Source organism: Mesoplodon densirostris, chromosome 15, assembly GCF_025265405.1.
Source record: "Mesoplodon densirostris isolate mMesDen1 chromosome 15, mMesDen1 primary haplotype, whole genome shotgun sequence".
In the NCBI taxonomy this organism is placed as follows: domain Eukaryota; kingdom Metazoa; phylum Chordata; class Mammalia; order Artiodactyla; family Ziphiidae; genus Mesoplodon; species Mesoplodon densirostris.
This window is the reverse complement of record NC_082675.1, coordinates 77,835,434-77,851,722: the sequence shown is the minus strand read 5'-3', so window position 1 is coordinate 77,851,722 and position 16,289 is coordinate 77,835,434. Positions and strand designations below refer to the sequence as shown.

At 38.8% G+C, this 16,289-nt stretch overlaps 1 protein-coding gene across 1 annotated transcript in view; it reads right to left on the bottom strand.

Annotated features, from left to right (window-relative positions):
* Positions 1-16,289, bottom strand: part of PHLPP1 (PH domain and leucine rich repeat protein phosphatase 1) — a 213,796-nt gene that overhangs the window by 17,801 nt on the left and 179,706 nt on the right. Inside the window, exons 11-13 of the mRNA XM_060119450.1 lie at positions 15,994-16,194; positions 13,296-13,458; positions 2,913-3,043 (exon numbers count right to left, since the gene is read on the bottom strand). Coding sequence (XP_059975433.1) covers positions 2,913-3,043; positions 13,296-13,458; positions 15,994-16,194 — 495 coding nt within the window. The remainder of the gene's footprint in view (positions 1-2,912; positions 3,044-13,295; positions 13,459-15,993; positions 16,195-16,289) is intronic.

Sequence of the window (16,289 nt, the reverse complement as noted above, 5' to 3'; positions counted from 1 at the left end):
AGAATTTTAAGAGATACTGCCTTATGCCTATATAATAATGGGGTCATTCTATTATATATATGGTTTTGCATCTTTTTTCTAATTACATCATGAACATTTCCCCATGTCATTTTATATTCATCCTAAATTTAATTAGAAATATCTTGATGATTATCTCTGTGCCTAAAATAAATACCATATCTCTGATTAATTTTTTTTTTTTTTTTTTTTTTTTTTTTTTGGCGGTATGCGGGCCTCTCACTGTTGTGGCCTCCCCCGTTGCGGAGCACAGGCTCCGGACGCGCAGGCTCCGGACGCGCAGGCTCAGCGGCCATGGCTCACGGGCCCAGCCGCTCCGCGGCATATGGGATCCTCCCAGACCGGGGCACGAACCCGTATCCCCTGCATCGGCAGGCGGACTCTCAACCACTTGCGCCACCAGGGAGGCCCTCTGATTAATTTTTAGAATAAATTTTTACCACAGAAAACCTTGGTCTAAGTATATGAATACTTTTAAAAGCTTGATAACAGGGCCAAAAGCTTTTTTAAAAAGTTATACCGATTTACAACCCTCCATCAACACCAATTTGAGGGGGAAAAATGTTATCATTTAAATATTTTATTTAATATTTCCTTGATACACTAATAAGGCTGAATATGATCTTTTCATGTAACTATCCATATTTTGTTTATTAAATGTTAATGTGCTTCACTTACTTTCTGCTTGAGTGAGTACTTATCACTACTGACTCATAAGAACATTTTCTATTAAGAATATTAATGCTTTTATTTTTCTTATTTTTTGCCAGCGTTTCTTCTCAGTTTGTCATTTGCCTTTTAGATTTACCTTTGATAGCTTTTGGAATAGATATCTAAAACTTTTATGTAAAAAAGGATTTTTATATAAAAATACACATAACATAAATATCAAAACCACTCTATACATATTGACTTCTTTTGTGATTTCCCCCACCCCCTTTTCTGGCCTAAAAGGTCCTTTTCTGGTTTGTAAACATATCCATATGATTTCCTCTTACTTTAAAAAATTATTTCATTTTATGTATTTAACTCTTTAATTTAGCTGGAATTTATTTTGGTGTGCAATAAAAATTCAACTTTTATTTTTCTCCAAACAGCTACTTCCATTTATTAACAGATTTTTATATAATTATTTTTATCATAAAATTATGTCATATTTGTAAAAACTCAAAAAGTTACCCATTATAAAGATGAAATATGTTTTGCTAATCCATGTATTCTTAGTTCTGGAAGTCCCTTAGAGAGTGTGTAGGCCATCCTCCCTAAGAGGTGAGAAAACTAAGGTCTGGACACACTGAGGGATTTGGGCCAAGGCTTCACATACTGATACACAGTGGAGAGAGCCTAGGTCCCGGTGGCTTCCCGAGGACACTGTACTTAGGCAATATTCTTCAACGAAATCAATTTTCTCATTAAGTACTTAAAATATCAACGAACAGGCACTAATTAAGCCAATTCCAACCAGGAATCACCTTAGGTGATTTTCAAATTTTGGTATGTACTAAAGTCTAGGATAATAGTAATGGACCACCAATATTACTCTTCTTTTCAAAATTCTCCTTTTCAGTTTTTTCTAAGATATTGGAAGATGACTTTCAGCAACAGATATTACAACAGGGTTTAAGCACAGATGGCATACACAATGTCTAATGTGTGTCGATGTCTAGGACTGTTACTTTAGATACACTGCAAAAAATTCTGAAAATTCAGAAAAATTTAAAGAAAGTAAAGACCATCCATAATTATATTATCCAGAGAACAGCATCATTTTAACATTTTGTTTTTAATTTTTTTTTTTTTTTTGTGGTACGTGGGCCTCTCACTGTTGGGGCCCCTCCCATTGCGGAGCACAGGCTCCGGACATGCAGGCTCAGTGTCCATGGCTCACTGGCCCAGCTGCTCCGCGGCATGTGGGATCCTCCCGGACTGGGGCACGAACCCGTGTCCCCTGCATCGGCAGGCGGACTCTCAACCACTGCGCCACCAGGGAAGCCCTAACATTTTGTTTTATATCCTTTTAGGAATTTTCTAGTTGTGCATGTGCACTCACACACGCACACATACCCAAATGCACACAAATTCATGTTACAAAAAGTGGGATTACACTACACAAATTTCTTTGTAAACTTTTTTTCACCTAACGTCATATGCAGAGATCTTTCAAGTTAGTAATATAACTCCACATCATTGTTTTTAGTAGTTGGATAATATTCATTATAATATTCATTATGTGAAGCATAATTTAATTTTATTGACATTTAGAGTTCTGTGATGAACACTGTTATAAAGGCATGTTTTCTAACAAGGTTAACTTTCATGTTTCCATAGCGAACTCCATCCAACCTGTTATTCTCCATCAACAGAAAACATGAGATAGTACCACGGAACTCTCTTCCCAAAACAGGAAGACAACGTAGCGGATCTAACTACCCCACTCTCCCAGTTTTGTTTAAATAACCTGAAGTTTAGTTCCAAGTTGTTCATTTACCCCACGTTATGAATCGCTTGCAAAATCCCTTTGTAACATTTGCATTAAGCATCACACCATATTATTCGTAACCGAGATGTACATTTACTTCTTGGTTGTTCACTGCCCTCTCCTGTGTCTTTAAATCCCCTTTTCCTCTTTGTTTTCATTATTCTCATCTCTTTTTGTCTGGACACTTTCTCAAAAACTTTCTGAAAGGACACGAGTATCCAATTACTTGAAACTTTTTTGGGCCATTCGTCCATTTTGGTGAACTACAGACTCACAAACCACTTCACTTCAAATGTGTATAGATAGACCTAATAAGTCAACAGATGCTTCATATTCCATTTAATGTTTTGACTAAGTGATAAATGTCATTTTCAGTGAATAGCGATGGGGCTGCAGCGCTTCACAAAATACTTACTTCAGCAGCTCCAGGGTTTTGTGATCGAGGGCAAGTCGGGGGTTTCCAGTCAGGTCTAGTTCTTGCAGTTTTGGAGGCAGGTTTTCTGGTAGAGTGACTTCGCTTAGCTCATTACAGCTCAGGTCCACGCACTGAAGGAACAAGTGGAAACACAAGGAGATGGCCTGGAGAAGTTGTTCAGGCAGTTCTATGCTCCTACTCGTTGCAGGAAAATCAGTGTGACCGTTCACTGTACTATGATGGCCAAATGCAGAAACTACGTTTGTCTGCTATTCTGCCATAAACATTTGAAACAGCCTTTGCTAAATGTAATTAAAATTTTACTTTCTTTGAATAACACAAATTCCATGTCCTTTATACTCCCCAGCTTCATCCTTTTAAGCTCATCTCTACATTTAAAAATTAAGCATTAACTGAAAAAGCCTAAAGATCGTGTCTCACTCACACTGTTCACAATATCTCCGCACTGCTGTGTCCATGAGGGTTACAGTTACAACATCAAGATGGAACTTTAAAGGCCTTGTCTTCGGTTTTTAAAACAAACCAAAAGACACGCAAAATGAGGAAAAGGCAGGGAACGAATATTCAAAATGGGAAGATAATTCAAAAGAAGCTAAATAAGAAAGTGGCGAAAGACTAGCAGGTGGGCCTGCCTACTATATGCACGGGGAAAAAGGCAGGAGTCAAATATAGATCCTGCACTCCAGGCACCCAATACCTGGACTCTCCAACAGCCCTGCCTAATCTCACCTGGAAAACTGCCACAAAAAGGGTCAGCATACCGATTAGAACAAAAATTACATGTTATCTGTGAATGGGAATAACACCACCTTTCTTGCAAAATGTAAGGCTTAAATGAGCTAAGTCCCCAAAGGAGGTGCTGCATTTCTGTTATGGGAGCGGGCACCAGGGTAGAAGAAGGATCACATGCACAAGACAGAACAGTTGGCAGTTTTCCTGGTAAGAGAATGTGTAACCAACAATTCGGCAGAATGGGGAGAAAGCATTCAATTATCTGGCTTGAGCTGGTACCTTATTATAATTTTTTAAAATGCCTAAAGAGCATATTAAAAATCTTAAGGTGGACTGAAAGGCAAATTGTATCCGAGAATTTCAGTCTTAAAAGTGGACAAATTCATTTTTATCTGGAAAATTTTTTAAAGAACTTAAATCTATTATGGATTGGGGAGGGGTAGAGACTGGGTAAAATGGAAACCTCTATTTTTGGAGAAATATATTCTCAGTTGAATTCAAACAATACAATGTTTCCACACAAATTGTTTCATACCCTTGCTCTGAAACAGTAGCAATGATATACTATAATTTTTTTTATTATGAGAGCATTATAACCACATTATAAACAGTTGGACAGAGATTAGAAAACTTACTGTTAAATTTAACACCTGAACACAACCAGTGTTAGAATTCTACTTTTGTTTCTTTTAGCCTTATTATTAATATAAAAAACTTTTAGGGCTTCCCTGGTGGCGCAGTGGTTGAGAGTCCGTCCGCCTGCTGATGCAGGGGACATGGGTTCGTACCCCGGTCTGGGAAGATCCCACATGCCACGGAGCGGCTGGGCCCGTGAGCCATGGCCGCGGAGCCTGTGCTCTGCAACGGGAGAGGTCACAGCAGTGAGAGGCCCGCGTACCGAAAAAAAAAAACAAGAACTTTTAAAACCCGTAAGTGTAGGTACAATTTCATTACATTTCACTTATTCTATATCTTCACTCCCAACACCTTTTATAGTCTTAATACTTTCAACAGAAGTACGAGAATTCACTTAACCTAAATGTTAATAACAGGGACATGGTCATCTCCTTTTTTTTGTTTTTCCAAATATAAATAATGGTTGCATGAATAGCCAACTGGACTTTAATGAAACACTGATAATACTGGTTCATAATGGGCTATTCTGGCAGTATGGTCAGTATACATCAGTACAGATAAAACAACACATGGTGTCAATATAATCTCCTGGTGGTGATGAAACATGAGCTTAAGGACTGACAGGTGTGGGCGACACAGAACGTAAGTGGTTGACACAAACGAATTCAGAGGTCAGAGCGTGCATTATGGGGAAAGAGTAAAGACATTTTAGAACATTACTGAATTTTTTGAAATTGGTGAGCAATGTTTTTTAATGTTACCTCTAAAGATTTAAACCTTCACAGCTCTGTAGATGTAAAATTGCTCATTCTTTAAATTACCAAATTATAAAATGAGTTCAATAGGGTATTCATTTATAAAGATAACGTTGGTGATGGTAACGCAGATCTTATGAGATGGTGCCTACGCACTACCCCCACCCAGGCCCGTTTTGTCACCAAGTCTTTAATTCACGGCAGTCCATTCCCATAGTCCTGTTCCGACCCACATCACGTTTCCCCTGGAGGATTACGATGGCATCCGAACTCTGCTTTCAGTCTCACTTCCCTCTGCTGCATTCCCCACAATGCTGTCAGGGTGATTCTCTGATGTGGTTTGTTCTATCACATCACACTCCAGCTTCAGTCTTTCTGTTGCTCCCTACTACCCTTCAATCTGCCACCAAAGTCCTCAGCACGTCAACTAAGGCCTTCACCCCACCTTTCGCCACCTGCTTCCTCACAATCTATATTCAGCTGCGTCAAAGTTAACTCTTGCATGTGTCATGTTCTCATTTGTCTGTGCCTTTGCACATGCTATTCTCTGTGAATGGAACTCTTCAAGCTATCCTTGCCTTCCACCTGGTAATCTGCCTTATTCTTTTAAGACTCAACGCCACTACAATGTCACTCAATTCCACTACAGCCCCTGTTTCAATTAGATGTCCCTTGTTGTAAGTATCTGCTTGTTTATTTCTTTCACTAGACCATAAGCTCCTAGAGAGAAGGGACTGCTTCTTCTCCTCCTATATCCGAAGTGCAGTGCACTGCAAAGAACAGAGGCTCGGTAGATGCCTTCACGGAAAGGAGGAACAAATAAACAATCGATTGCCTGGCACTTGGTAAACAATTATTTGTTGAATGAATAAATGAATGGATCTTATAAGAAGGTTTTTCAGTAATTAAATCTCTTAGGATGGGAACTGAGATACACATGTTTAGGTTAAATTCAGTCTAGAATAAGTAGCACTGCAAAGCAATTGATACATTTTAAAATGTTATTGTTTCTGCATGAGAAGGAAACTCTTTTAAGGGCAGATAAGCAGAGAAACACCTTTATATAGTTCTGCACACTGAAGGAGGTTTATTCCTAAAAATTACAGGACACTGGTACTTGGTGCCAACCTACTGGTGTCAACGCAGATAGTGAGTGCTTTACTTACAAGTACTATTTCCTATTCTTTTAATAGTCCTCAACAAACACCTGTTGACTGAATAATTGTAACGGCAACCACTAAGAAAATAGAAAATTTGGAAATGAGACCTGAGAAAAAAAATAGTACCCACATATTCTATGTTGTTTAATGTATGTATTTATATTTAACGCACTAAAATTTTCTTGGAAATACATTGTTAAATAGAATGTTGAATCTAAAATGTTATCATCCCCTCTTTCAGGCCCATTCTAGGACATAGCTAACAAAAATCACTCTGCTATAATACAAAACTCTGGTAAGAATACTCAAAACAGAATTAGTGAGATAACTCATAGTTGAGAAGGAACTCATGATTTAGAGGAAATGACTGCTAATACAATTAGATATGAGTATAGGAAAATAATCAGTGTATCTTAAAGAAAAGGGAATACAATGTGATTTATAGTTCAAGTGTAATTATCACAAAAGTTGCAATACCTTAATTATGATGATTCCTCACAAAACATTACTAAAGAAATAAGCATATCAATGTTCACAGCAGTGTATTATTCATTATCTGCCAAATAATTGCCTGGGCTGCCCCGAATCAGCAACTTAACAGAACTAGTGAGCTCTGAGGTTCTGCAACCCCCTTGCTTCTTCCCTCTTCAGACCACAGCTAGTCCCCCACCTCAACTGTGCTGCTCAACAGCTCTGACAGCTCCAAACGGCGGGGCTCCCAATCACCTTCTGCACTCCCTAGTCCTCACAGGGTGAAAGCCGCTGATGTATAACATGTTCCCCCGTTAGGTTCACTAATTTCCATTTTGAAGTCAAAAGAAGCAAATACATCCAAGTATTCAATCAAAATAACATTTATTTAGCATCTACTAAGTGGCAGACAATAAGCCAGACATCAGGGACCTCGAGAGAGATGGCAGACACAGTCCCCACCCCGAGGAACTCCCAGGCTAAACGGGGAAACAAACACCACTACCTACCTCCAGCTGCTATGATCAACGATGTGTACAAGTGTGCGTGGCTGTGACCGAGAAGGGGCAGCTACTGAGACCACAGAGAGGGCTTTCCAGGAGAGGATTTTTGTGAAGCATCAAAATTAAAGCTAAAGAGGCAGATGGGAACAGGAGGGCAGCTAGCAAGCACTGACAGCACGTGCACCAGGCAGGAGACAGAGTGATGCACGGTACACCAGGACACGAAGCAAGGGTGGTTGGGGTGGTTGGAGATGGTCGGGCCCGAGAGCAGAAGACGAGGCTGGAGAGGCAGGTAGGGGCCAAACGGTGAGCTACAGATTGTGTCTCACGCTGAAGTCGTCTATACCACCTCCCTCTCTCAGAGTTCTACAGGAACCCGAACATTTTAGCTTTAGAGTAAAATACATGTACACACATGTGTAGTATTTCTCATTATATAACTTTAAGTCAAATTCTCTTTTAACACTTCAACTACTACATATTCTTGATGTTGCAAAAGGCTAAGTCATCATCGCTGTAGGATGTTCACACATCTAAGTAAACCTATTAACTAGGAGAGCCAGTCTGAACCTTTTACTTTAAACACAGACCCTAAAGCCAAGGTTGAAGTTCGGTTTTTCTATGTAATAGTGTATTTGTCTCTAATTATTCAGGAATGTATATTGTTTGAACCTCCCCACCTTTCAGGAAGTTGCAAAAGAAGAACTTTCATTTGTACAGACTCTTCCTTTTAAATTTATATACAGTATCTGTGATTTTTCTCAACTGGATTTTAGATTTAGGAAACCTTATTGGCAACTACTTGACAAAAATGACAATCAGGGTAAAACTTTGTTTTAAAAAAACCCTCAGGGCTTCCCTGGTGGCACAGTGGTTGAGAATCTGCCTGCCAATGCAGGGGACACAGGTTCGAGCCCTGGTCTGGGAAGATCCCACATGCCGCAGAGCAACTAGGCCTGTGAACTACAACTACTGAGCCTGCGCGTCTGGAGCCTGTGCTCCGCAACAAGAGAGGCCGCGATAGTGAGAGGCCCGCGCACCGCGATCAAGAGTGGCCCCCGCTTGCCACAACTGGAGAAAGCCCTCGCACAGAAACAAAGACCCAACACAGCCATAAATTAAAAAAAAAAAAACCCTTGATCCATCAAATAGCATTCCATTCCTCCAAATAGCAAATTCCCTTAAACACCAAAATAAATTATTTATAAAATCTGACTTTAAGAAAACGCATCCTACATAAACTAAGCAATTCCTTTACCTCATAAATTTCATAACCTCATAAAGTTGGTTATGTGTGCCCTTGGGGAGACTCAGTGGTATATCACAAAGTTACAGGACACCTGGCCCATGCTTCTGGGGGCTTCAGTGTTACTCAAAGATTATGGAGAGGAAGAGCCTTTACTTTTACATTAAAACTAGAAGAAATGGTAAAAAGTAAGAGCACAAAATTAGCATGTAATTTTAGATCAAACAGGAGACTTCAAAGAAATTTATATATGATTCCAGGCTGTATTCCAGATTTGGGGGCATATGAGCTCACTTCTCTTTCTCCTTACCAATAGAAGACTTTGAAGAGCAGGACAGTGACCACTTCACAGCCAACTTCTTTGAGGACTCATGGTCACAAGTGCTCCTTTCTCCAGGAGCATCTCTAAGGGGATACTTTTAATATGCATGAGCTCACAGAGGACCAGTTCTTTATCTGTATGTACACATAACCCACTTCATAAGATGCATGCAGTACCTCATTGTAAAAGGCATGGCTTTGTGTTTAAAAGGGCTGCTGAAATAATTTTTAAAACTAGAGTTAAAAAAACAAAGTAGTCTGAGTTAATAAATTATCCCAACTTTGAAGGACAGAGACTATGCAGTCCTAGCTTCCTGCTGGTGAGTTGCTAGTGAGGCAGGGAGAAAAGTGGCTTAAATGGCCATGTCCTGGTAGACACTGCTTCATTCCTTTTTCCTTAGCTCTTGTCCCAAACAGGAATGGATGCCGGATTCCCCAAATGTTAGAAGAATTCCTAAATAACCATTACCCAGATTCCAGGACCATAATGACAATTGCTCCTGCTTCCTGGTTTTTGGATACTGCAGTTCCTAGATGACCTTTTAAGTCTAGTAGGTCAACTACTCTACCAAACTGACATCTAACTGGTCCCTGATCTGTCTTTATTTCCATTATCCTACTTTCCAAAGAATTAGTGTCTTTTCTTTCATCCATTCTGACCTAGCCGTTTCCCCGTGTTCTTTGTGTTCTATGACTGAGCTGGTTCTCTCTCATCTCACTTTAGAAACAACATGGCTTGATTCCAAGGGAAATTCAACTTCCTGTAGCCATTGTTCTCAAGAGTGTGGCATATTAAAAATACTTCATACTCCATGAAGTGAAATAACAGTCCTAAAAATGAAGTCACTCAACTTATCCAAGTGGTTTATTACTGCATAGCACAAACATGAAAATAACCTTCTGAAGAGAATTTAAAACATCTTAAAAGATGCTGTTCACCCAGTAATCAGAATCAGGACACCACAGGGAAATGGAAAATTTGACAAAAGTTGCTGATATATGGTGTTTAAATTTCAAATTTCATTCATTTTATGTGTCACACATTTCTTTCATCTGCTTAAACCACACTTCAAACAAGGTAGTACTATGTCCCTAATTGGAAGTAACTCAACTAAAAGCTTTGGTGTTGTTGCAGAACTCCTACACGATCAACGTGACTGCGATGTGGTTCAGCGAAGGGCCCCTGAGGAAGAGAAGCCGAGTGCCACACCCGCGGCCGCCTCTGCTTTTCAGGTTCATCAGCTCTAGCAGCCTACGTGAGGACCTCGGCCTGGGACCAGCCAAGCCAAGTCTGGCTTATGTGGTGATTGAGAGCTGATCCGTATCCAGAGGGAGGTCTGTCTATTTTAGAATCAGAACAGAACATGACCTGCTCCAGGAACACAGGACTGGTGGTGGGGTTTGGAAGACTGATTTGAAAGTGCTAAACAAAGGCGAAGACAATAATGTCAATACTAAGGAACAAAACTGCTAGGACTTTGGGTGCATGTGAGCTCATCGAAAAACTCTAAAAAAATATACTTTTTTTCCTACGAATTTATATGACCTTCTTGCCCAAGTACAGAATTTGATGCCTGATGATCACTTTAACAAATCTCACCAAATGCACCAAAATGAGAAAAGGCCAGCCCTAAATTTTATCCAAGAATAGGGGATGCATACAGTCTCTGTTTTAGGGGTACATGAATAATGGCCTGATTTTACAAGTTTAAAAAACTACATTAAAAAAAATAATAAAGTAAAATAAAAAACTACATTTTAGCATATATATTTTAGTAAGCAAACTTGTTTACCCTTTAAATGATACTTGGTATTAAAGCTTTGGTAACAAAGCAGTGAACAAGCACTTTTTTTTAATGTCTTAAAAGATGAGACTGCTCACAGAGAACTAGCTAAATATACCAGGATCTTATCCCTCATTAAATTATCTGTTAATGTTTATAATTGCAATGATCTTCATACCTTTTATGAAATACTTTACAATTATTGTACTTTATTTTCAAGAAACAATAAGAATACAATCTAGGATTATTAACTCAATGATAATATTTTAATAGCGGCTGGAGTATTTCAACTTAGGAAAAAAATCATTTCTTTTCCATTAGAAACATGCTTTAGGGCTCACTTTGCAGTGAAGACTCCCATAGGTATTTTATCATCTGTTTACAGCAAATATTTTTACCAGGAATTTTCTTTTGGATGGTTTATTTATTTATTTTTGGCCACACTGCACGGCATGTGGAATCTTAGTTCCCCAACCAGGGATCGAACCTGCGCCCCCCTGCATTGCAAGCATGAAGTCTCAACCACTGGACCGCCAGGGAAGTCCCTTGGATGGTTTAAATCTGCATAAATACTTATATAGCAACTTAAAATATTCTCATATGAAATAACACTAAAATATCAGTTCAGAGTTCTCAAACAATATAAGTACTACTTTTTCAATATCACTGTCTGTCCAGGGCTGCAAAGTTTGTACTTTGTACATAAAGGGGACTTGATACTGCTCACCGCACCCCCCCCCCAAATAAAACCCCAGCAACAAAATATCTCTTGGTAATGGAAGAGCTGGGTCAGAAACACTGGACATTTTTAACATAAGGAAAATGCTAAGCTACAATATCTGGGGTTAAAAATCAAAGAACAAAAGAAGAAAAACTGTAAAAAAAAAAAAGTAATACCAAAAGTAAAATTTTAAAAGGAGCTGTAAAGCAGGGTACAGGGGAAGGAATTAGATGGAAACACGAGGGCACCAATTTTAGAATCCAGGAATCCAAGCAACGGTCTAAGAGAAGATTTGTTTTCATAGAGCAACATTTGTATTTTGCAAAATTCAGTCAAAACTTGAAAAGTTTGAATGTCTATCTGTATCTGTATTTTAAACCAGATACTTAAAAAAAAAAAGAATCTACGATTAAGAGTTATATAACATTAAAAGACAGGTGCAGAAAGTAAGACCAGCAAACAGGAGGTTAATCTCCAGACCTCGGTGCACAGAGACCTGTTTAATGAGGCCCCGTGACAGACACCACATGCCCCATGGAGTAATGGGCAGTGGAGCGGCCCCTGGAAAGCTAAGCTGTCAACACTGCTCCTGGGATGGAAGCAAAGAAGCATTTGCTTAAGTGACAGATTTCCTGGGTTTTGTGGATCGTCAGCCAGAACAGTTGCTCCATATAATCAACATCAGAGTTGAACTTCATCGAGGTCTTGTAACTAATTATAGTTAACATTTACAGAGTTCTTACCAGGTGCCACTTCTGTTTCAAATGCTTTACATGTATTATTTCATTTCATCTTCACAGCAATACTGTAAAGGAAGCACTGTTCTTTCCCCTCATTCTCATTTTACATATGAGGAAACGGAGCAATTAAGCAGCTTTTAGTTGGGATCCACCTGTAGACCTGTCCTCCTCCAGAGCCCCACCTCTTACCCACTGTAAAAGGTACATAAAGTAAAAATAAAATATTTCTGCTAGTTAACAGTAAGTGTTCTAAAATGCCACGGTCATGCATGAGGTGACAGTGTGCTCACAGTAAAATATTTCATGGCTTAAGCACACACACACATGCACACACTTATCAAATGGCTTGTACACACCTCAACCAAGTAAATGTACAAAAACTCCGGTGGTGAAAAATTATTCATGCTATTCAAAGTGTCTTCAAATAGGATGACTTTTGTTCCTTTTTAGGAGATTAGAATATGCTCCTAGTCTATAACCAGCATTATTTTTTATTAAGCACAAAACTAACCATCAGAAATGCTAAAATGCAAAATGAAAGAACTTCTTACTCTTTGCTCCAAAAAAAAAAAAAAAGAATAAAAAGTTGTTAGATGGTTTTCATCCTAGTGAACTGGTTTCGTCTGGTGAGACTGCCCTGAGTCAGGAGCCAGGAATGGCAGAACGTCTCTGCCACCAATTTGCTGTCTTCAGTTTACAGAAACCACTTTCTTTTCAGCACCTCAGTTTCCTCACCTACCAAATGGGAATACTATCTGTTCTGTCAGGCTTCATTAAATTGAAGTGAATGTTTGGTAATGGTAACAGTAATGAGACTACATCTATATAGGGAATTAGGACTAATCGGGTGCTGGGGTGGTGGATACTTTTAATTAGGGGAGTTGGGGGGAGGGCTGTGCAGAGATACCGTTAACTATTTCAAACTGCTGTCAAACCTGATTCAGCCTCTGAGTCTCCTAACCACCCTGGAAATAAGTAGGACAAGTATTGTTAGACAGATGGGAAAGAGTTAGGTGGCTATGTGGCTAGTTAGGGACAGAGCCCAGAATACAATTTTCCCCACTCCCAGTCCAGTGGTTTTGGATCACTGGTTTTTTGTTTGTTTGTTTGTTTTTTCCCTCTGCCGACCCAGAGGTGTAGCCCAGTGCTGAGGAAGGATGCAGCAAGGACATCAGAGAAGTCTTCATGCTGAGGAAATCCAACAAGGGTGCGAACATCCGGAACTGACGAATTAGAGAAAACAAGTCTCTCTGTGGACCTGAAGCTTGGAGTGTATGGAATCGACCCACGTACCTTGATTTCTGGGAGCTGCATAACTTCAGGAAAGACTTCAATGCAGTTGGAGTGAGCAATCGCCGTGTGCATGCGCCTGCAATTCATGATAGTTGTCGGGACGGCCTTCAGTTTATTCCCACTGATGTCAATTTCTTCAAGTTCCTCCAGCTTTGCCATTTTACTGAAAAAGAGAAAATCCAAGGGTGGGCAGGTCACAAAATAACTATAAGGAAATTTAGAAAGAAAATAATAGACAATGAGAACCAAAAGGTAATTTACTATGACTCTGAAGATTCTTTAAAGATCCACTTGCACTAGTCATTTTAACAGACAAGTTTTTCACTACTGTTTTTGAGTATCAAAGTATTTTGATACCTCCTTTCTTACTACAAAACAAAAACTCTTAACTTCAGCTCTTTGAATTGGCAACAAGAAGAAAAATGGACGTCCTTTTCCCATGAAAACTCTGTGTGTGTGAATTAAGTTATCCTGACAACAACCACTTTACTATGCAGCTTAATCTGAACTCCAGTGAAAATCCTACTCAAATGGGTCAAAAGTTAGCATTAATCTAATCAATGTGCTTTAAAAGAGCTTAGTGTGAGAGTATTATTTCTTTGTATTGGCACTGAAACCTCAAGGGAATATATAGAGGAGAAAAGGGTATGGTTTATATGAAGATATGCTTTCTCCTGAAACACCACTCCTCAAATTCCTTGGACATCCTTTGTGATAACAAGGTGGTCATGAGGAGTAGGATGCTGGAAGGTCATCTGGATCATCTCTCGACCTCTGTCAATGCCCCAATTCAATCTGTACCCAAAAGAAATTTCTCTCAACTCCTGCTAAACACCTACAAAGAAAGAATCTTTCTGATCTTACCTTAATAACAAGTCCTAATATAATCTAACACTTTTGTTTAAGAATGTCTTGTATTGTTCAATCTTAACCTATAATGTAGAATTACTATTTAATTACATTAATCAATAATTACAGTAACCCAATAAAGAAAAACTCCAGAATTAGGGTTTCTTATATTTTCTGTAAATCTGGAGGGAAAAAACCCTCTGCCTCTACAAACCTATAATGCATCTATCACTCCTCTGGCCCTTTTCCCATCACTTGTGAAGGTGGAATCTAACAAGTGCAGGATTCCCAGTGAGTGCAACTCAAACTTACAATCTAAATCATTTAGTTTAGAGTTATTGGTATCTCCTCTCCTTGCTGTGGTTTCATTTGTCACAAAAAATTTAAAAATTTAGCAAGAAACACTTTATTGCTTTTCTTTCTGTTTTCTCCCAAAAATAAAGGTTACCTTATTTGCTTACTTGAAAATAAATATACGTTGAAGATACAAGAACTAAGTTTTTATCTTATGAAATCAGATCGTTTAATATCATAAACATTCAACACAGTATTAGGATATGCTACAAACAACACCGTATGCACAGACTGTGAAGTAATCCATCTATGATAGCCTGAATTTGTAAGATTATTATTTGAATATGTTGTCATCATATTGTGAAAAGACATGTGGAGAAACCAATGAGTAACAGGCATGGAAAAAGATTGAAAGTATAGACATCAGGTCCAAGAAAGAAAATATGTTGAAGAAGTTTCTATCCCTCAACATAGAAAGAAGGTGGTCAAAAAAAATTCTCTGTAGTTAGGGTGATTACTACTGGCATGGGTCCCTGGGGGATACCCTCAGAATTTGAGCTGATGAGCATTTCTCCTGCTGGCCTTAGTCATTCATCATCAAATGAGGACCGTGAGCCCTTTCAGAGATATTATTGTTATGTGACTACTATGTTTTCTTCCAAAAATAACATCGCATTCCATAGTAAAAGAAAAGTACATTAAAAGAAAAAGAAAGAAAGAAAGAAAGAAAGAAAAGCTTAATCAGTAACATCAAATGATGGGAAAAAGTAAAGAAATAAATGTATACTACAAAAATAGAGTAATACTTGAAGTCAATGCATATTTGGGCCTCCCTCCTTTAGTAAGGGTTTCAACAGACTGGTATCCTTGATGCTAGCAGAGGGAGGCTGTCCCCATATTTTGCTTTGGCCCAGTGCTAAGTTGCAGTTAGCAGCAGAATACCAGAGGGGTTAGTGTTTGCTTCTTTGATGTGTGGGCGTGAGTTCTAAGACCTAACTTGTTAAAGCTTCACTCAAAGCAAGATACAATGCCACTGCTCCCCAAAATTAGAAATTAAAATTAAAACAGACTTAAAAGTAGAATTTTCTAAGAGCCACAAATTATTTGTAATGTCACAGTTTCTATGAATGCACAGGCCATCCTTGTTTTTTATACCATAAGCATAAATACAAAAGCTATTAGCTAATTGAGAACCTTCAGGTTCCTAGTTTACGTTCTAATTCTCACACACCATACTAGGTTAATTTTTTTTTTTAATTTGACTGGTTAAAAGGAAGCAAAAGAAAAAATATACCTGCTAGATGACATGCCTTATTTCAAAATCATAAGAACATTCTAGCAATTGGGTCCTTGGATACATCCATATTGGAAAAATGAACACATTTCTCTTTCAGGGAATGCTGACAATGGCTTATATAAAAGACACTGTGAATAAGAATCAGGAGGAACAAGCTTTACATTATCTGGGAAATAAACATGTTAGTTTTTGCCTTTCCATCTATGAACCCCTTTTCAGAAATGCAAGGAAGGATGTCACTCTGCAATCTTCTTTTACCTTGCTGGAAAACTTTGAAGTCGGTTATAGGCCATGTGAAGAATCTTCAGATGGGGGTGTCCTGTTAACAAGGGTACACATTTATCTGTGAGGTTGTTATTTGTCAAATACAACTCCTGTAAGACGCTGTTTGTCTCTTCAGAAAGTGTGGCTGGAGGAAGGGTTTCCAGTTTGTTTGCAGATGCATTCAGGAACCTCAGGCTACAATGACAAAAATGCAACAGAATCCCACTGATAAGCCACAGGTCTAGTCCAGAATCCTCAACAAACCTAGAATTTTTCTGATTGATACCTGG